At 39.3% G+C, this 23645-nt stretch overlaps 1 protein-coding gene across 1 annotated transcript; it reads right to left on the minus strand.

The window, feature by feature from the left end:
* Nucleotides 1–448: 448 nt before the first annotated feature.
* synpra (synaptoporin a) lies at nucleotides 449–22684 on the minus strand. Its single transcript, XM_042406657.1, has 6 exons — nucleotides 22579–22684; nucleotides 22380–22445; nucleotides 3472–3596; nucleotides 2664–2862; nucleotides 2209–2400; nucleotides 449–1360 (listed from the first exon to the last, which is right to left on the minus strand). The coding sequence occupies exons 1-6, from the start codon at nucleotides 22594–22596 to the stop codon at nucleotides 1109–1111; spliced, it is 852 nt and encodes a 283-aa protein (XP_042262591.1). The 5' UTR covers nucleotides 22597–22684; the 3' UTR covers nucleotides 449–1108.
* Between the last annotated feature and the right edge of the window lie 961 nt (nucleotides 22685–23645).

A 23645-nucleotide genomic window follows, 5' to 3' on the forward strand; every position in this document is an offset into this window, starting at 1 on the left:
GCAGATGTGTTTTTTTGCTATGCTTTAGCAATGTAAATGGATACTCTGGACATGCTTTAGAGAGGTATAACTTGTTTTTTTCCAGTAGCCAACAGTCACAGTAATTTGTAGCAAGATCTGCAATTTGTAAACAAGGAGGGAGACAATCTTCCTCTTAACATTATTCAAATAAAATGAAATAAAAGATCTGTCTGCATCTGTGTGGATGCATCAAAGAAATGAAAACCATGGAAAACCAAAACAATATACTGCAATGGTTGCATTCTGTACTGTTTTTTTTTTGTTGTTGTTATTGTTGTTGTTGTTTTTGCACAAACCCTATATAGTGTATTTGGCAGTATGCAGTTATTGCTTTTGTTTTTTTGTTTTTTTAACTTTCTGACATTATCAAAACCAGTGTCAGAAATGAATTGGAATGTACTATATTTGTGCTGACAAAAATAACAGACGTCACTAAAGTATGTTGAATATATATGATATGAATCTATATCTGAATTAGAAATGCCCATTATCAAAATATACTTCCTGTTAGCTTAAAAAATAAGGTAATAATACTCACCTAAATAAAGTAATGTGCCTGGGCAGTTTGAATTTTGTAAACTTTCATAGATAAATTGCATGTTTTTTTTGTTTTTTTAACTAGTTTCACAGAGAGCATATAAAGACACATCATGCACTTGTCAACACCATTTTAGAAACTTGAAGAATTATACAAACATAGAGCACTTCACGGCAGACTGCAAACCAGTTTGAAAAAGACATCCAGTCGAAACAGTGAATGTCAATTACCAAGCACAGAGAGAGAAACTGTCACTACAAGAAGTACAACATTCAGCAAACAACACCTTTAAAAGAGAAGGAATAAAAGACTATATGTAATCATTTTGTACAAGACCCAACAATACTTGTATGTACAATGGGTGTACTTTGTATCAGCTGACTACTTCCAACTACTTCCTTTGACACCTTCTTTCATATGACCATCTTTTTTTATGTGTTTATGACCCATTGATGACAAACTGAGCAGAGGTTGAAAATTAACCCCCTATCACCCCTGATTGCCCTGTTTAAAATGCAGAAGTGCCACACAGGAAATGAAAAGGCATGGCTACATTTGATTGGAGTAGGAGGTAGGCCCTCCAACCGGGCTGTACTCAGACGGCTGGCCGAGGTTTCCCTGGGTGTTGTAGCTCCCTGACTGGTCAAAGCTCCCCTGGTTGTAGGGCTGCTGGTTAAAGGTGCCGGCTTGTTTCTCAGTTGCTCCGCCTGTGATCCTTGAAGCACCCTTGTGCCAACCAGTCTCCTTGAAGACAAACCAGATGTTGCCAGCCCATAGAACAAAGTTGAGGAACCCAAAGACCTGGAGAGAAAGAGACAGAGAGAGAACAAGTGTGGGCATCCATCCATTCCTCTCATTATCTGATTCTGAGATTTTGATTCATGCATTCATCTCCTCCAGGCTTGATTTTTGTAATTCTTGTAACTGTTCTCTGGCTTACCCCAATCATCTATCAATAGCTTGCAACTTGCTCAGAACACTGCTGCAAGAATCTTAACCAGAACCAGAAAGTTTGATCACACCACTCTAACTCTGATCTCTCTCCACTGGCTGCCTGTACATACTAGAGCTGATGTTAAAGTACTCACCCTGACCTAAAAAGCACTACATGTGCTAGCACTTGGTTACGTCTCTGATCTCATTTGACCATATACCCATATACAGCAGCACAAACTCCTATGTTCTTTAGGTTCCCCTTACTTATCCTTTCCTAGAATTTACAAAAAACTCAGCTTGCTTCAGAGCATTTTTACATCGTGGTCCCTTCCTGTGGAACAGTCACCATTTGTATTAGAACAGCTCCTTCTCTAGAAACCTTAAAGGCCATACTTAAAACTCACCTGTTTTCTCTGACCTACAACATATAACTTATTATTACCTTCTGGTTAGTTCAACACCGTTGTTTGTTTTTTACCATTCTCTCTGCAGCCTGGTGGTTGTATTGCCATTGTTCTCAATGTTTTATCTCTATCTATGTTAACTGATGTTTCCTAATCTATCAGTTGTATTGTTTGTTAGTTCTGCTGTTGTTTTCATTGTCCATTCATTGTTTTCATTGTTTGTAAAGACACTATTGTGTGATAATGCACTTTAACTGAATGTTGACTTGTCTTAGCTATTAATTTATGTATCCCCAGTGTGTAACCTACCACTGAGGTGTTGAGTCCGGACCAGCGTGGTCCCTGCACAGAACCGCACTTGTTGGTCTGGACTTTGCAGGCAGAGATGAGGAGCTGCACCTCATCTGGATCAGTGGCTATTTTGACATCAGACAGAGCCTTGGCCCAAGCAGAAGAACTGACCAGCCACATGAAGGAAAACACCACAGTCACAACAAAATCCTGACGGCATGTAAGAGAGAAGAGACAAACAGTATAGACATGGATAGGTCAAGCAACATAAAGAAATAATAAAGGAGTGTGAGGAAAACATTATTTTGTCTGTACTTTCCAAAAAATACTTTTGGTTGCATGATAGCTTGCTTTGTACAGATATATCTAGCATATTTGACATTAGAGAATACAGATAATTGAGAATTGAGGGTAATATTATTTATCTTATGTAATGTCGTACTTTGTCCCAGATCATAGGCCACTGTACTCACAATGAGCGGTCCTCGATTGTTTTCGCGGTACTTGTTCTGAAAGAAGATGTAGACAATAGTGGCACCGAGGGAATACAGGAAGGCAAAGACCGCAATGGTGACGAAAAACTCTGCTGAGGATGAATAGTCTCCAATGAGGAACAGGCGCTCCCTCCTCGTGGCCTCACATATGGGCGCTTCAAAGGACACCTGGTACAACCTGACAGACACACAGCAGGAGGCACAGGTGTCAAATCCAAGCACCCCTGCTTCACATGCATCCAAAATTGTGTTTGTAGCTTTAATTAGGATATATTTTACTCAAGGAGGTCCTGGCAACTGTGATACAGTGGGGATTCTTCTGTGTTTTTAACTTTAGTGCCTTACTAATCTTGTGTGAATCGGTAAATTGAGAGTGTCATCTTATTTTTGTCTCATTTTTGTCATCTTACATCAATATGGAGGCTGCACTGGAGACTCAGCTCAGTCACCCCACTATAATGGCCAGCGTGGAAACACAAAATTTCTCTGTTACATTTTTAAGAAATCAACACCAACGTATCTTTCTACAACCAAGCTTTCATTAGAATTACTTTTTTATGACAGAAATAGTCCCACATGCACATACATGCGTTACTTTTGAAACAAATAACTGTGATTTCACAGAGACCTGTTTATATCAAGCTATGTTGATTAACTGGAAGCAATCACATTGCTTGTAAATATTCATTTTTGGTTAATCCTGCCATCAAACATTGACATAAAGAACTGTCAACAGATTGTCAAACATGGTCAATGATGCAGACAGGCTGAGATGAAGCCCGCTCACCTGAAAGGATACGCAAAGTCGATGCCGATGCTGAGGTTGCTGCTGGCCTTCTCCATGCAGTCCACGCTAACCCGCAGCTGCCCAGAGTAGCCCCCACATGTTGCAAATGCAAAAATGGCAAAGAGCTGCAAAGAAAAAAAAAAGAAGCAAAATCAGATCCCTACTATGGCAACGACACTGCAACTGATTTGAACTGAGGTAATAAACCACTTAATGCACAGTACAGTTACTGTACACTCACACACAACCACTTCTGACAAGGTGATACTGTCGACAATGTTTATCAGACCCACATTTTTCCATCACAGACCCTCTTTATCTGATTCAACATACATACTGTTACTAAGTCGGAGAAAACTGTGAGAACAGAAGCATCAGCTCCATGTTACCATGTTGTGTTACTGTAGTTTTTTACGACGCCCTCAAGTATTGTGCTGCTTTAGAAATGGTCACTTGTGCACTAAAGTGTTAATGTATTTCTCCACTTTCACACACAGATACACAAACTTCACAGTGTGGCTGATGCAAAACCCAAACTGTATTATGTTGTGATGTTAATTCAGTGTGTATCATCTTATTTTGTATACATATGTGTCTCGTACATGCTGCCTTTTGCGTTTTCTGTCTTGCATCCTCATGAAATGTTGTCTCTCATATTATGTACTAGACTTCAGTGTTGTAATATCACACAGAATGAATTCCACATATCAGGGTTCAAACTTTTTTTTTCTGCTGACAGAAACAACAAAATGTGCAAAAACAGTTAAAAAATAAATCCCATCCTCTGCCAGATCAGCCCTTTTGCATGGTGTTTTATGACTTTAGGCACAATGTAATCTGCATCAATGCAATCTGTATCAATATGGGATTTAGTTAGTTATCAACATGAAAGTGAAACGTACCAAAGTTTGGGTGAGCTTTTATGCTTTGATGTTTTGACCTATCATTAGGCATCTGCAATGGGTATCAGGCTGTAACTTTATACACATTATCATCCTGTGTACTAGAGAAAGGTAACTGAAATGATGTTTAGATTGCAGAGAAGATGGCAGAGTTGTAGCGGATGGTTGTGTGGAAGCCTGCTGATTCTGTTAATCAGTCACTGGAAAACTTGTGTTGAACAATCTTATGCTGATGCCTGACAATAAAAACATGCTGTGAAATTAGTCACTTCCAGTGTGATGGCACCGTTTTGAGCAGATTTTATTGGCACTGTCAACCAGGACAAGTATGACCAATCAAAATCTGTCAAAGGTGGATTACAGTGGACATCTCCAACCATGCAAAATGTGCTAGGTTGTTTTGCAATTTTCCATCACACAGATTAATATATTAAAGCAGTCTTAGTTGATTTTTGGTATATAAAGTTTAAAACTGGAACTGGAATGAATTTCTAGTACGAAGCCCTATAAGTGAATAGTGAGAATCAGCAGACCCACCATTTAAACATTTTGCTTACGGACATCTCAACAATTTCTCTGCCATGAAGCCAATTTAACTCCAGCTGATAGCATTTTGGCCACATCAGCACATGGACTACAATAGCTGTAGTGAGTGTGTGGTCTAAGCTGAATGAGGGAGAAAGAGAAAGAGTCTGGAGAAAGACATCTCTGTCTGTGCTCCCTCCACTGGCACCTGATGATGACTTCATCCCCATGCTTATTTAAAACAACAGAAATGCACATTCCTCCTTAAGCATTTGCTCCATTAAAATTGGCCTGACAATACAAGCATTGACTCTCCCAGGACTCTGCAAACAGACAAAGGAAAATCTGAACTCTGAAAACTTTGTATGTATGCACACATCAAAATATGGGCGACTGTAAGAATAAAGTATATGAATAGATAAAATCTGACATCAAATGTAATCTGACAGATTACACAAACACAAACTGCATTAGTAATGTGGTAGAGAACGATATACAGTAGGTAACTACAATTAAATATAGACAGAACTGAATCCTAAACTTAATGAATATATACTTCACAGCTTAACTTTTATTACAGGCTTCAAAACTGAAGTAAAGCACATGACAATTATAATGTTATTATAACATTGGCTCATTGAAACAAGGATAATACAGAATGATCACACTGGTCTGAAAAAAAAATTGAACATGTTTGAACACGTATCCAAAGTGTTTGCAACAAAAAGCTATATCCAGTATGAAAACTTGAACTTACCGGTGCAAATATGACCATACACATGGAAGACAGGAGGATCAAATCCAGCTTTGTTACACTACAGGGCTCCAAGAAGCATTCTGATAACTAAACAGAGGTTGGAGGAGGCTGCCTGAGGACAGCACAGTAGTGTGTGTGTGTGTGTGTGTGTGTGTGTGTGTGTGTGTGTGTGTGTGTGTGTGTGTGTGTGTGTGTGTGTGTGTTTGTGTGTGTTGGGGGGCGACAAAAGAATAAAAGGCGGGGGGGAGGAAAGAGCAAGTAGGGGATATATTTTTCATCTAAATAATAATAAAACCTAAGACACAGGCTGGACCCTACGTACAGGACTAATGATTGATGCAGAGTGATGCTGATTTATTGTACAGTAGCCTATAAGAAATATCTCAGTGGCTCTTCTCACAAGATTCCTAAAAATCTTACGAACATCAGTGGTGGAAGAACATTACAGTTGATTGAAACACATGGCTAAAACACTTGATTGCATAAGAGGAAGAGGCAAGTTGATTCATTATAGACACATTATACAAACAGCAGCAGCTTCATATATTATATTATAAAACTTACCCACACATGTTAAGAGAGAATTTTGAGTGCAGCTTCACCATTTCAGATTTTGAGAGTGGGTTAGTTAAAGTATATTGGGATGCTCTCACTTCCTGCACACACAATCCCTACCAGTACTGTGATTAAGTCATCGCCTCTCCTGCCCACTCCAACAATATTGTGGCCCAAAGAGACATCACTATTGAACTGTATGTAGAGTAGAGACATTTTGCTACAGCTTTGTCTGCCTCATTTGACAAACAGGAGAAGGGGATAATTTGCTCTTCTCTCCCCACTTAGCTCTAAAATTGACGAGTATTTTTAATGACATGCAGCAAAAGCAGTTCTGTGCAAGCAACTGTTAAAATTGACACAAAATATATGATACATAAATAAAGTGTTCTGCGTTTGATGCCTCTGTCCCTGTACTTAAAGTCCTTCATTTAAATAATTTTTCAAGTAAAAATGCTAAACAATCACTGGTACCAGCTACTCAGATCTGAGGATTTGCTCGTGTTCTTTGTCATACATGATAGTGAACTGAATATTCTTCAGCCTCTGAGACTCTGAACTAAACAACACTAATTATAAAAATATACAATTTAAAAGAGGCCTTGTTTGTAGGTGTAGGACAAGCAACATGGATGATATTTAGAAAATAAAGTAACGTTAGAAGCTTAGTTTAATTTGGCACCCATTTTGTAGGTAAAATGTGGACGTATTTTTTTCAATGGAGCTTGGTGTTAACGTTTCTCTGCAAAAGAGTCTGCTAGTGGCTTCATTTAGGTTGTCGCCATTGGAACAAAAGCCTCTCATGCCATGCTTTTTGGTGAAGTGCTGCCTGGCAAATGCTCTCCCTCTGCCCCGGGACCTCCCAGCCAAACAGCCAGTGCTGAAGCCAGAGGCAATAGGTGACCTATGCCCAACCATGTACTTGAATGCCTCCTGTGTAGACACTCAGTTCACTCGCTGTTGATCTGCTAAACATGCTGCTCATGCTGTGTTTGCTCTAAAGATTTGTGCTTTGTCTGTAGTGTCGCTTCACAATCACCATGGTCTCGGAGTATATGAGACAAACTAGTTTTGAACTACCCGTGGAAGTATTTGCTCCGTTTTACGCGTGTAACTACAGTCATGGTGTACTGGGCTCTGAGTGCTTCCAAAATGCGGATGACCTGAGCTCAGTGTCCATTCTTGATTAAAAGCTCTGTTTTTGCTGTCTACTTTTCTCTTTATAGAGCACTTTTCTCTGACTTGTGTCACGCCTCATTTCTGGTCTCTCCCTGACATGCTGGAGTCAGTCGGCAGAGTCCTGAAGCTCAGCCCTGCCGCTGCACAGAGCTGTGCGGCTTGCTGATTGCTAGTTCATTCAAAGTTTATTCATAAACATATCATGTGTCCAAATTGCACCGAATTTGACACTGCACTCCCTTGGTTCCCCAGCCATACAGCCGCCAAGTGTGGAGTCAATCGGATGAACGGTTCAAGAAATATGTGAAGGACATACAGACACACAGACATATGGACATATAGACATACAGACAGAGATTCCTTCCTTTAGTAAAGAGATTTGTTTAGATATTTTTTACACATTCAAACATTTGAATTCAATTGATCAAAACCTTTTTTACACATTCACACATTTTAATATATTCATACAAAATGTTTTCACACATTCAGATACAGTGATACACAGCTACAATACATATGACCATTTCATTCCATATAATATGCCACTCTTCAAGAAATAAAGGTAAAACCAATAAAGACAGATGAGAGATGTGAGACTAGGAAGGACAACATACAAGTACTACAATACATACAGCAGCTGGTCAACATTTTTTGATTTCCTGAATAAAAATGAAAAGACTGAACCATAGTCATGATCAGACTGATAAACAGGCCTCTAGTTATAATCAACAAACATGAACATGAAGCAAACACACATCCTACCCTCTAACACACACACATACCCTCCACCCTTAATATTCTCTCTCTCTCAGCACAGTTTTTCATGTAACGCTTCAATAGCCTCAAGGGTTCTCACAACCATGATCACCATAATCAGACCTGACGCCTAGTTAGCATGAGCCTCCCCTCTCTCATATTACAGGCAGCTGGACATGCAGCTTGCCAGCAGCTGGGGATGAGATGTCTCATTAGTGACCTCTGGAGGGTACTATTAAATACATTTCAACATTATTATATCACTCAGCCATATTACAGCCATCCTGGGAATATGTTCTTCAGTTACATGGGAATTAAAATTGTGGTTTGGGCAAGTTTTTCTCATGCAAGTATTTACATTTATGTCTAAAAATACACTGAACATTGTAGTATTTGTTAAATATGTGCCAAAAATGTGAGAATACATAATGTCAAGGTGCTCAGGAGCCTGCTGTGTACATTTGAAATGTTAAGCAATATGTAAACTTACTGTATGTTAATATACACATGCACAGCTAACAAGTCAACATGGACATCTTTATCAGTTACGTCTTCTAGGTAAACATAATAGTATTCCACTACTATGCAGACAACACCTAGCTGTGTATTTCACTAAAATTGAAAAATACTGGTAATGGAAAGTGAATCCTGGACAGCCTCAAAGATGTTCAGCGCAGGATGTCACAAATTTTCTTCCAGTTTGAAACTGCATTCAATGATTTTGACCCGTTGGGAGTAGAAATACTGTAAAGCAGCAATTACTGATATACTATTAGGTTATCAATTTGTTATGGCTAGTGTTAGCATGCAATAAGAAACACAGTGACATGAGCATCCCATTGAAGTTTTGTTTTTGGGCAACTAACGATTATGAGGCCAATATTGTTTTAGTTCTGCTTTGATAAAAATATCTGGGTATCTTTTGCTTGGTGACTTTTCCTCCCCAGCCACACGTTTGAGCAGCTTGTGGTTTTAGAGCGGCTGCTCAATGTTTTAATACTGGTATCTGATACTTTTAAGTGTTAAAATAATAATAAAAAACATCTGAGATTGTTTTATTTGACTTTTTTTTAAATCATTTTTATCTTTTTTTTTTTGGCTTAGACTCACTTTTTTGTCTCACTTTTCTTTTTTGGATTGACTCATTCCCAGCTTTTGAATACTGAATGTTGTTTGATTTCACTGTTATAAAAGTAATATAATAATGATATTATTTGACCTTGTGATTATTGAATAATTGGTCTTAGATGATCTTCTTTGTGCAGTCTTTAGTTTAAAGAGATAACATCTCGGAAAAAAATCAGACCAGTTAGTCACTGTAACCACCATGTTGCCAAGGAAATGTGTCTCCCATATGAACAGCACATAGGCTTTAATTCCACGCTAATAGAAGTTTAATATCAGCCATACAAAAATGACACGCTCACTTCCTCTGCCTTCAGGATTCAAATAACTGCAACAGAAAATGTATGTATGAATATTTCTGGTAGCAAGGATATTATGAATCACAGAGAAAGCACAGTTTTATCAAGGCTTCCTGTGTGGTATGTTTATAGTGGCACATCAGATTTTCCAGGGGGGGAAGACACAGGATGCTACAAGGAGGACTTTTCTGTTTCCATTTGGTTTGTCTTTCAAAAGAGATTAAATTTTCTTCAGTATCAAGTTCGATTAGACTGATTTGATTCCATTTGCACATTTATAGGGTAAATACTGTCACCTCTGTCTGCTCATTGGCCTGTTTTTCAGAATTGAATTTCTTGATCAACATCTTCTCTGTTGTATGGATCTTAATGAACACTACATCAGACCTGGTCTTACTGATTGCAGTGTGAGGTTATGTGGGTAATCTATGAAATCAAACAAAGAAATACAAATTTTCTTAAGGCAGAGGAAATCCAGCCTTACTGACATTTGATGTTCAAAAGCACTTATTTTTGAAGCACTGATTTAATATATTTTGATATGTTAGAAACTGGATGGCCCAAGACATGTTAACCATTAAACTCATCTCATGCAGCCTGAGGTGCCCTATCTGAAATACATTATCAGGTGGTTCATGCCACCTTGTGGCTGAATGCAGGCATTGAGTTTAGGATGAACCTCTCTATGTAGGGTACCTTCAAGTGCATTGACTGCTTGTTATTTTCAGATGAAGAGTGGTTCAGACAAAACAAACCAGCCATACTGAATCTGCAGTTATTAAGTCTGTGCTTCTTGGGCGCCATGTGTCTATACTGAGATTACTGTAGGACTCAAAATTAGATTTTTGTAACAACTTGTTTGAGATAATTGGTTGACAGTTTGATAGTTACATCATAGCATTATCACAGCTGATAAAGTAGCAGCAACATATATTCAGACCCACATGCACACAATCAAAAAGATTTCTACAGATATAAAAAGATCAGAATTTGCAGTCTTTTCCTTCACATTAATGGCTACTGTTGGATATTTTGAACTGTATGTTTTGAACCTCCTCACAGGGGCATAATTGCACAATACCAGGTGATGCTTTGCAAAGGATAATCTGGGTCACAAAGGGCTAAGCGTGGTTTGGCTGGGTTAGATCAGCCCAAATCAAAGCCTTCAGTTTATCACACAGCATTTTTCCACTTGTTTCTTGCAGCTTCAGGTCTCAGGTGGAGGCTGTATACTGTTTACCTGGCTGTCATGGTGCACAGTGGGAACCTTTGCAAGGAATTCCTTTAGTGAAGCGTTTTAAGTGATTCACTCCTTTTATCTGCTTTTGGTTCTGAGGCCACAATCACACACAGAAAAGTGCTCACATGTCTGTACACACAAATTCACCAATCAATGTAAATTATATGCAACCAAAAGATCTCATAAATACTGTACATGCAGACTGTGCCATGTGCTTATCTGCACAAATAAATGGAAGAAGGGAAGTGACCAGAAGAGCGGGAGAATAAATTATCCCAAACACCCCCAGATAAGCATCTCTCTCTCTCTCTCTCTCTCTCTCTCTCTCTCTCTCTCTCTCTCTCTCGGTATGTATGTCTATGTACTTGATCTCTCCTGCAGCTGCCTCCTCTCCCTGTGATTTTCGGCTTGGGTTTAGCCCCTCTCATTTCTGGCTGGGTCCTTTGAACAGGAGAGCATGGCATTGTGGAAGGAGGGTGGGTGCTAAGCCCCACGCCCCCGTGTGTTTATCTGCCTCTCCCAGCTGGGCTCCTCAGGGAACAAGAGATAGAGAGCGAAAGAGAGGCAGAGAGAGGGAAAGCAACAGAGAGAGAAAGAGAGAGGAGCACGGGCACAGGAATCAAAACTGTATGAAATGCAAACAAAGCTCTGAAACATCTCCCTGTTTGCCCTCTTCTCTCCTGACCTACATGGTGTTGAAGAGCACAGCACTCATAGGAAGACCTTAATTTGATTTTAAACCGATGTATGTGCACTTCAATCAAACATAAAAAAATGTAAATTTAGGTGAGTGAATCTGAATATGAGTTCAAGAACTGTCTGTGGGTGCCATGGTGGCCTAATGGTTAAGGCCTATACCAATTAACCACAACATCCATGGTTTTATTCCCAGCAGGGGGACCTTTGTTGCATGTCACACCCTCTCTCTCTTCCCTCATTTCCTGTCTCACTACACTGACTCTCAAATAAAGGCAAAATGCCAAAAAAAGAATCTAAAAAAAAAAGAATTCTGTCTAAGCAGAATAGCGCAGGCAGTGTTAGAGGCTCAGATGGAGACATGAGCACCGTGGAAGAGCGGAGGCTGGCTGAGGATTATGAAACTGATCCACTGGCTTCAGGCTTGACCATCAGCAGTCAGACCTACTGTACTACCCAAGACACACAGTCTCAGTTATGAAGAACAGGAAAATGAGGGTGTAGTAAAAGGATGAACCAAACAGAGAAAGAATAAAGATAATAAATGAACAGAAAGACATGTAGAGAATTTTGAAGGAATGGTGGCTTGATAAAATGAATAATATTTGACTGTAAAATAAATATAATAAGAAAGGTGAGAGGAGGAAAGTAGAGATGTGAGCAGGGAACAACAAATGGTGGAGCTGCTAAAACAAGAGTACGTGATATCCTAAGAGCAGCAGAGGAAGCGACGGATGGGGAGGCGAGGATCACGTTAAGTGGCAGACGAACTGAAAGGTGCATTCACTGATGAGCTGCACTTGACATTTTCGCAAACCTCCTCACACACACACACACACACAAAAACACTCACACGCACGCACACCGTCCACCTGCTCTATTCAAGTCGATAGGAATCGTTGCGATGTCAAGTGGCTGCCTCAGGAGGAGAAGAATGCCTCAGATGTTCAGCCCCTCTCCCTGCCTGACTGAGAGGGAAAATAAATCTAGGACACTCTTTATGAGGACAGAAAGAAAGAGAAAGATGAAACAGAGTGACACAGAGATTGAGAAAGGGAGGCCTATCTCTTTCAATTTGTTTCCCTCCTCCCCACTATAATTTACTGAATTAAGGGAGGAAGGCAACCCAATCCTGTAAACTGTACAAACTCATCGTATGGAGTGAGTGATTTGAATAGGGAGAGCACAAAAACTTTCAGAAAAGTAAATGTAAAATGTTTTTAAAGGGAAGTTCTGGTATTTTCAATAATTTTTTGTATTATCATGAATTGTGGCCATTCCGACATTGTGTCATGTTAACTTTGTTTAGCGCCATGGATAACCTTTGTGGCTAACTGCACAGGGATCAACTAAGCAGCTAACCAAAGTAGCTGCTTATTAAATTCATGTGAGAGGCTGTGCATTGCTATCTATTCAGTATGTGTACATGCTAGCAAACGAGAAAGTTTTTTGTTTTTGTTCCTGCCATCCAAGGAAATCCAACCACCAGAGTACACAAATGAGGTGCTAAATCAAATGGAAGAGGAAAGACAAAAAATGGAGGTGGATCTAGAAACTAGTGGCATTCCTGCAGCCACTGCTCTGTATAGCTGACTGAGGAGGAAAAGCTTGCTTACAAAGAGTAGGACTTGTTGGTGACCAACTTGGAAAATCTATAAATGTCCATGGATGAGAGTGGACCCAGCTGTGTCAATACTACAAATTTGCAATTCTGATCAACACTGCACAACCCCTACAAAGTAATCAAAGCATTTCAGGACATAATATCTATCTTTACCTTGAAAATAAAATCATAAGTAATAAATGTTTATTACTGCAGATGAATAGGTAGCAAGTTTGGTTAACTATCCATATGCAGTTAGGTACAGCTAATCCAGAGGGTGTTTACTTTTAATATAACTCAGAGCCAAGTGTGTAAAATGATTGATGTAACAGTTTATGTAAGTTTATTAGGATAAATTCAGGATCCTATATTAATGACTCTGTGTTTCACAAATCTCTACAAAGGGATCTGTAAGTGCAAAGTTAGCAAGACCCTGAGTCAGAAAAGTCAATTACAGCATGAAAAAGAAGACCAGGGTTGGAAAATACTGGAATTTACTTAAAATGTAGTGAATCCAAGATCAATGACTGGATCCAAGATCAATGTTCCCTCTGTGACGGAGGGAACAACAGAAGCCTAAATGCCTTTGATTGGGCACTTGGGGAGATGGAGACAGCATTAGTGAGAATTACACAGAGACTTTTCTGGATCTAACTGCCAAAGAGCCAATAATGGACTTCAAATATGCCGCCATTGTGGAATTTGGGTGTATTGTTAAACGGCTACAGTTTCCAAATTCAAAAACAAGAGAAGTAAAGAAACTCTTAAGTCCATGCCAAGTGTATTGTTGACACTGTGTCTCTAATCGCAATTTGAAAAAACACTCTGAGGAAATTTTTAACCAACCACAGAAGTAAGTGAGATAATAAAGTCCCTTGTGTGCCTCATGTTATCATTTCTCTTCTGCTTTGGTGCTCTTTGCTATCTTTAGGCTGATGATCTTAGTTCATGTAATATGCTCCTGCGCATGTACAAACCTGTGTATGATGATAAAATTGTATTCATGTTTGTGTATTCATGTTTGTGTATTCATACCGCATTTCCATTCATTTATATGTCTATGTTTGCGCATGGCTGCTTGTGTGCCTCAGAATGTGTGTAACCTCGCTGTGCATGTGTTTGTTTATCAGAGGACCGGGATGTAAGCAGGCAATGTACTGTATAGCCTATGTATGTGAATGAAGAGTAAAAATATCTCTCCACTCAGGCAGAAGCATTAGCCACACTCCACACACACACACACACACACACACACACACACACACACACACACACACACACACACACACACACACACACACACATACACGAATACACACACACAGTCTGACTTGCTCACTTGCTCTCACTGTTGCGGTCCACCAGCATGAAAACATGAGCAATTTTACAGCAAAACAACAAATGCACATCAGAAACAGCAGCACATGGGGCTGAACAGAGAGATGCACATTTGAACTGAACTTTGACACAAAATGTCAAGTGATGAAAAATATCACCTTAAATTACATACTGGGGTTGAAATATGAAAATACACCTATGATCTTTCATTTTTAATTCATCTTAAAGATCACATGTTCTTCCTCCTTCTCACTGAACAAATGTGGTAACTCTCTAATGATCTGGATCTTAGCTGCTAAATTAGTTAGAAAACCCCACTACTTCACTGACAACAGATACACAAAGAAGTGACATCCATCTAAAAGCTGATCTTTGCTCCAGTAGAAGCACCACAGAACAAAATCAGTAGCTCATTTAGCGGCGGCTAATCCCTTAGTGCTTTGCGCCCTGCACAGCGCAGATTCATCTTTCCCCCGATCTCTCTGCTCTCTCTCTCTCTCTGTAAGCTCGACTGACCACAAGCAGGCAGAAAACCTCCATTTATTTTTGTAACACTGTCCCTTCTTGGTGCTCCTCTTCTCCCCATGGGGTTTCCATGGCTACTTAGTCAGGTGACCTAGCTGGAACCCGGCCCCTGTGCCCTGCAGTGACAGTCACTGCACTTATTAAGCTGAGGGCACCCAGCAGAAATGTAATACAACCCCACTGTGTGTGTGTGTCTTAAGAAGAATCTGAAGATGAAGAAAATCATCCTCAGTTGTGACTGTTCCTCAGTCTTTACTAAGGCGAGGGGATATTAGATGTCCAGGTTGAGGACCAGGGTTCAATTTGAGGATTAAATGAATGTAGTATTAATGTACGAGTGAATGTGGGACATGTAGGATGTGGAGCTTCCACTGAGGAAGCAGCTACTCAGAGTTGTTGCCAGCGAATCGCTGCCTGTCATGGCAGCAGGCCAAGAACCGTAAAGAAAGCTGAAGAAGGAGGTCTACAGTGTAGGGCTAGGTTGGGCTATTGGACTCTTTAATCAGCAGACAGACAGTTATGAGAGGAACAGAAGGACTTCAGCTCCTGTGGTTGTGGTTGGCTTCTCTGATCTCTCTGGAGGTCAATGAGTTAGTGAAAAAAAAAAAGCAATGGCATCTTCCAGACAGACAGTCAATGTTTCAGGTAGTGTTAAAGGATGGGTTTGGGTTTTTTCAAGTCTGTCTTAATGCAATACTGACATATCCTACGTATGTGGAATATATCTTGGTCAAAGTAACGATTCCTACTAACTATACTGACCCTGAAGCTATTCTCCTGGAATGCAATGATGCTTTAGCAGTCTGAAGTAACTCAAGTCAGTATCTTCCAAAGTTACAGTCTGTTTAGTATGAAATTCTCCCTTTTTGCTTCTGCAGAATGACGTTACTTGCTGAGCCGTGGTGGAGGGATACATTCTGGTAGCCGCCTGTAAGTTTGTAAACATTACCCTGCTCCATCTCTTTGAGTGTTTTGGTGCGTGTGTGAAATCTCAGAGTCAATCTCCAGTTGTTCTTGTCCTCCAGACCACCAGAAATTTCAGTTAGTGTTTATTAACAATAAGCTATACTGTATCCAAAATTAATTCTCTTTAAAAATGCATGAAATTCACCTGCTTTTATATATAATTTTATTTCAGTATGTAGACAAGACAGCTTAATATGGTGTGACGTGTATGTATGCACTGTTTGAGTGTCTTAGTTGTTTTCCATTACTCTCAGTCTTGTCTGTGTATGTCTACACACAGTCTCAACACCTGTGTTCCTGTGTGTTTAGGATGTCTTGTTTGAGTAGATATGTCCTCCAACAGGAGAAGACAGGCTAACCTTTCCCTGTCTGAGTCACAGATGGCGGACCGTCGTCTCAAGGTCAAGAGAGAAACAGAGGTCCAGCTCTGACCTGATGGGTCAGGAAAGGCCACGTCAGATCCAGGAGCTTACCAGCTACCACAACCACACAAAGCTTATTCTAAAACCACACCAGTGGAAATGTTTTAGTGTTACACAGAACTGACCAATTCTTATTAATTTGCAAAGAAACAACACCAACCTCTGTATTCAAAGGTTCAAACTCCTGTAATGAGTGAAAGAGATTTGGTTCATTTAATGTAATAACTAGTATAACCCTCCACCAGTGATTTTGAAATAGTGAAAAAGATCATATCTGCATTCATTTGTTTGCTTTAAATTTTGTTTTATTTGTTGGACTATAAATAATGAGCCATTCTCTAACATGCACACGTGGTGCTGTAGGCCTGGATGGATTTTGTGCCTACTTGGGGATTAGCCTGAAAATGGCTATGTGTGGTGTGAATAACCATATTGTTCTCTTTGAAGGCATCACAACCTCGAGCCTCGCACAAACAAACTGTGCATAAACAGCGGACTGTCAATCATACTTGTGATGCAAGTAGGAATATCTTAGAGTTATAAGATTTATTTGCATTACTTATTTTTAGCATTTCAAACTATTAGCATTTCAAACAAACATCCAGAGGAAAAAGAGTGATGATCTTTTGTGCAAATGTTGCACATTACAAAACCCAGTCTTAGTTGAATTACATTCTATTAATACCAGCAGAATATCAACATATATTAACTAAATAAGCATCTAATTCCATATGAGTTTTTGCAGAGTTGAGTGAGGAGGAGACACCAGAGATAAAACTTTTCTAATATCTGACATTACAGACTGTCAGACTTTTGTAAACTATATTGACTGATAGATATCAGGGAACATTTTTAACAGTTATTATAAACATGTTTTTTTTTTTGTTTTGCAAACATTATACCTGTTACAATTTGATAATGATTTACAGAAAGACCAATGATGTTTTTGGTGCTCTAATTCACCTGCTTAACCAAAGCAAATTCTATGAAACTGAGATGTGTATATTTAACTGATACTGTAAACCCTACACCAGTCTCTTGAAGTGTTCAAAATAGGTGTAATGTTCTCCTCTATCCTCATGACCCCTTGTCATTAGGAACTGAGGTATTTCAGTGCTGAAAAACAGATCTTTGACCTGGCAAGTCTCTTGCGATATCTGTTAGCAGCTGTTGCCAGTCTCTCTACATCTCCCTCCGTTCACTCTTTCACTTGTTTTCCTTTGGTGTGTGTGTGAGTGCATGGATGCATGCCTGTGTGTGTGCGTCTATGTCCCTGTACAAATGTTTTTTATGAACATTGTGCAGCACTCTGTCAAAGCTTGCACTGTTACACATTATCAAGGTGATAGGTCAATGAAGAAATAACACAAAATGTGATGGACTAAAAGGCAGAGAGAGATATATATAGAGAGAGAGAGACAGAGAGAGAGAGAGAGAGAGAAAGAGAGAGAGAGAGAGAGAGAGAGAGAGAGAGAGAGAGAGAGAGAGAGAGAGAGAGAGAGAGAGAGGGGAAAAGAGAAACAAAAATGAGAAAGAGAGTGAAGTGAGAGAGTTTTTTTTCCAAAGATGCATCCAATTTTGTCAATAGCAGTGCTTTTCTGATCCGTTGAATCTCTGGTGTCTTTGCTGTATTTGCATAACTACAGACTAATTTTGGCCCATCTCACCCAATTTCCCAGTGAAAATGAATAGTGCTGATTTGAGTGTTTAGATTAGAGTCCTAATCAGAGAAGAATTTTGATTTTATGCTTATTTAGGATGAACCTAATAATAGTTTTTTATTACAGTAGCCAACATACTGTATATTAATGGCAGATTTGCCTTCATTTGTCTACAGCAGCACGTGTACAGTTATAGTAGTATAGCAAATCTGCATGTGTATTTTTCTTGTTTATGAGTTTGACTGTCCTTCACTTTCAGGCTACATTTTACAAAAAAATAAACTTCTAAATTATTCCTGAGCAAGAGGACATGTAGAGCTTTGTAAAGAGGACAGATGTCAGTGGGGCTGGAGGTTATGTTGATTTTCATTATCAATTCTTTTCTAATTAATTATGATTATTCATTTGTTATTATAACAATAACTAGTTACATAACTAGATAACTAGATACATTTTCTTATGTGTATGCATGTGGTACTTAATGTCACTATGAATATGATAATTGTACACAACTTTCAATGTTATTCAGTTCCCTTATATAAAATATAAGGAGACTGAATAGTCATATATTCTTATATTTATATTCAGTTATTCTTCTGTATTAACTTACACTCTATGACAGTTTAACATATATTGAGACAGATTTTTATTTCTTGCTGGAACATATTCTGTTATTGCTACCATTCTATCATTAATTGGTTGAAACTCACCATGGGACTTGATATGGCTAAACAGTGTAGGCACAAGTGACCTTCAGCAGAAGAGGTTACACCCCAATCAGAGATGATAGCTTGATTGATATCAAAAGTATGTTTTATTTAGTAGTGAATACTCTGAGAAGCTCAATTAATAGATGAAACCCTTGTGACACATAACCTTCTACTGTGGCACAGGCTTATCTGGCACACACAAGCACACACTGAACTGTCCACCGCAGGGCAAGCTAAACCAGCATACAGTAAAGTCCTGAAGATGACATCACAGGACAGTGGGTTAGTCCTTTGTTTTGGATGAGAGGAGGACCCTTACTCATAGAACGACTCTAATGATGCACTCATTCTTTGTGACTCATCAGCTTAAGTTTTGCTGCAAAAAACAGCCAGCGACTAAGTCGATACAGTAAAACTGCAGCGTGTGAGATGATACAGCCATGATGACGCTTTAGCGCATTAAAAAAAATGCATGTATATCATTTGCATCATGTGCTCAATCAACTGTACAATTTTGCTCTCTTCCTCCTTCCATCTCTCTTGCACACACACAAACACACAAAGACACACACACTCTCTCACACACACACACACACATGCAGTGAGGAGTTTGGGCACATCTCAAAGGACAGCTTCTGCTTGAGTTGGTCCATGGTGGAGAGGAGGGGACCTTACAGCTGTTTGGAGCAGAATATGCCAGCAACTGACAGTGTGCCAAACAGGCCAAGAGCCTGCTAGCATGCACACACACACACACACACACACACACACACACACACACACACACACTGAGTCGTTAAACCATCCTCTAGAATCTCCTGCAGACATGGCTGATTATGAATTTGTTTCATCCTTGTACAGGCCCAGTGCTGACTGAAGATGTAGGAAACCTACTTGTCTCCTGCAACTATCTCGACTAACGTTAACACAACCTTTAAACAACCTTCTGTTTGTCCCCATGACCAATCAGCCATACAATGAAGGGTTCATTATTATTAGCAAAGTAAATGTCAGTCGCTGCCCCAACAAAAGCCTTTACTGCCTGGGGGCATAAACAAACCAAACTGACAAACATGTGTTTCCACTGGTGTCATAATGTACAAAGAAATTCACTCTAGGCCTTTTCCATAATGAAGCATGATTGTCGTGAACATAGAAAATACTGTGGCTGGCATCATTTTCATGGTTTTACAGACTTTTCACAAGTGGTTGAGGTGTCAGTCTAACTTCAGCTGAATGCATCTAAGATTGGAAGGAAGTTGTTGTTTGAATGGCAGTCTAAAAAACAACAGGGGCCATATTCAAGTAACATTTAGGGGTCCTAAATTTCCAAATTGGTTGTTGTGTTTGGTCTGAGAGTAATTCATAAACACTCGGAGTAATAAATGTGCTTATAAATCTATGTTAAGTCGTAGACCTGTGAACTGTAGTTTCTAAATGCCAACAGAATAACTCTTTAATTTTACTTAATATTTGTGTTAAATTGCTGTACGCAACACATCAAACCACAAATGTCCTCACCATACCCAACATCGTACAACACACTTCCTCAAGATTTTCCCCAGCTACAAAAATGAATTTATATATTAATAAACATACATACTGTATATACATGTAAGAATATATACATACATGCATACATACAGTACATCTGTTCTCATGACAATTGCTGGGCTGTCTTTGTAGTTAGAAATATGAAACTGCACCATCAAAACAGAAAAACATGGTGTTCAACTAGACGGATAATTTTGGCTATTTAATTAGGTTTTATTTTGACCTTTTAATTATAGTTAAATTAGTTGGCAGTAATATACCTCTGCACATTATATTTTAGAATGAATTCAGAAATTTGTCTACAATTAAGTCATTACTTTGGGATTAGAGATTTATGAAGTGTGGTACCCCTCGTTAAAGTTCCTCTCAGCAGTTTTGTGCACAGACAGAAGAGAATGAGCTACATGTCATTTAACTCTGAAAACGACATCATATGCGACATCTGTACCTGTCAGAGTCTCCTGAGGCTGAAGCACAACTGAGCTGGAGTCAGAGTGTAATTGAGGGCCAAATGAGGACTCCAGATGGAAGCAGAAAAAGTGAGATAATTTTGACACCAACTGTGATGTAGCTGAAGCTGCATTGAGGTCATGGAGATTCCTTTCCATTCTGGTATCAGAGAGAAACAGCTGAAACACAATTACACCACTGCTGCAGAATAAATCAGAATACCTGGGTCGTAATTTGAATCGTTTGTATTTTTATGAACCCACTGGCCAGCAGAGAAGTTGAGGAGTGAATGAGGGAGAAAAAAAGGCACAGCAAGGAAAAGGTCACTTTCATAATAGTGTTGGTTTGTGTGTACGTGTGTGAGTGAGAGGGTGAGGAGGAACATTTCTAAATGAACTGTAGCTTGCATAAGATTGTGTGATTACATCTGAGCGAACACTACCAGGTGATCAGTGGATCACAGGACGGTGTGCAGTCATGCTCACACAATCACACATGCTGCCCTCTGCCACACACACACACACACACACACACTCACACACACACTCACAAGAAGACACACAGAGGGAGCTATGACAGAGTGTTATCTTCATCATACAGATGGTGCTTTGGATCATCTGCTTGGTCTTTGGCTCTGGCCCACAAATATCACAGTGAATCTGGTCACACACAAACAGCTGAGAGGGACGCACTCTGGAACTCACCTCGCTGATAGACATCTGCCTTATCTCAGCTAAAATGTCACGTGTCTGACGAAAGGAGAGTTTGAATGAGGTTCACTCCCTTTGCATGTCAAAAAAAATCTGTTTTTATTTGGATTGAATTTTTTTCATGGAGCAGGGACGTGCTCTGCTGTTTGAGGATTCTCTGCATGTTTGATGGCATTTATAAAAGTGGGAAAGACAAGCACACACACGCGCGCACGCAAACACACACACACACACACACACACACACACACACACACACACACACACACACGCACTCAAACACACATCCTATCTGTGCATAAGCTGAACATCCTCATGGCTACAATAATTTCTCCAAACTCACATAAAAGAAAATCATTTATCTGTTTTTGCCTTTAGGCTTCTCTGCACTGTACAATAAACAGGAGACCACAAACGACACCCAGACAGAAAGAGGTAGTAAAGCTTTGATTCAGTCAAAGCTAGGACACCCAGTTCTTATTGTGGGTTCCTGTTATCATTTCACTTGGGGTAAAATGGAGCTTTTTTTCTGGACTGGCGCAAAGCGCACGGGATTGGCACGACACATCCAAAATACGCATGATTGAAAAGCCACACAGCGGTTTCCCCTGGCATGTAGTTCTCACAGAGCAATAAATCCTTACATAAACTTGAGCCATTTAGTCACGGTGAAATGGATCATTGCCGAGCTGATTGCGGGTTAAGGTTCCTCATAAAATTCAGTCGCCACAACCCAACAGATGCGATGAAGTTTAAGTTGCACCAGTGAGCTGCAGAAACCAGATGTTTGCTCAACGTGAGAAATGTGGGCATCATTGCTTTGTAAATAACATTCATCATATTGAATACATACATACTACATTATGTAATTTATTGGTGTATTTACACTGCATGATTAAGTTACTGCAAGCAAAAAAAATTAAAGTTGCAACTCACCCATTCCAAAACACGGATAAATCCCAGAGGTAATTTAAGCACTTGAAATGTCCCCACAGATGCAAGCTGCGTAAGGACACAGAGGGAGGATAAAGACGTTCTCATTTCCATTACCAATTAACGAAACATTGGCCAATTTAGCAGACAATTACACATTTCTCCGAGTCAAAATGTTCTTGCTATACGTTCATTTACTGACCTGATTAGCGGTGTCCATTTCTGCAGTGGGCCACTTTCTTTCTTACTTGTTTGATTGGATGTAAACAATCTCAAACCGCAAGCCAAGACACGATTGATGTGTAGCGCGTAACAGTCAGGGGCTCTCGGCTCTGATTCCGACTCCAGTCGGAAAAAGCCGAGTCCTCTTCGGGTTATTTGTTGAGGAATGTTTGCCATGGAGACAGGCAGGGATTGGCCACAGCAAGGAGGAGTGACGCCTTCATTTTTTGCCATTGGAGGGAACTGATTTGTTATTTTATCAGTCTAACTTGTTAATTTTGTCTGTAACTTCTAACATACCCTGTTAGGGATCCTATATGTCCAAAATAAATTAGCTGAATATTTTGTCTCCGCTCAAGATTTTTAGCGATTTGACAAAACTGATTTCATGATAAAGTCTGGAGCTAAATGAAAATTTAATCTTTCATATCTTTAATTTTGAAATCTGCTGAAATGATCAGGTTTCTTTATTTGTTTGAGGCTCACATTTAATCAGAAATAAATGTAATTAGTTGTATTATTAAGTGGGTTTGGCTGCTAATTATAGCTGCAGCTAAAGGCCTATCTATCATATTTTCAAAATAGATAGCATATTCCAATTGTATTTATTACAATACAATAAATATATAAGTTTATAAAATGAAAATAAACTTCATTTACTCAAACTTTACTAAAAGGACAAAAATAAAATAAAACACTTTTTGGCAGGGGTTTTGGAAAGGGCGAGCATGCTTTTCTTTACATGTAGTTTTTACTGGGAAAAAACAAACTTTGAAAGTGTTATTTTGTTTCAAAGATAGTTCACCATGTTGGGAAATGAACTTATTTCCTTTCTTTTCAAGAGATGACAAGATTGATACCACATACCAGACAAACATGTCTGCTGGAAATTGGAGCCAATTAACCTAGCTTAGCATAAAGAGTGAAAGAGGGGGAAACCGCTAAACTGGCTTTATCCAAAATTCAAAATAATACACTTACCAACACCTCTAAAGCCTCTAAAGTTAACATGTCATTTGTTTAGAGTGTTTTACAGTCAAGTCATGT

The sequence above is a fragment of the Thunnus maccoyii genome, chromosome 3 (genome assembly GCF_910596095.1).
Source record: "Thunnus maccoyii chromosome 3, fThuMac1.1, whole genome shotgun sequence".
Classification (NCBI taxonomy): Eukaryota; Metazoa; Chordata; class Actinopteri; order Scombriformes; family Scombridae; genus Thunnus; species Thunnus maccoyii.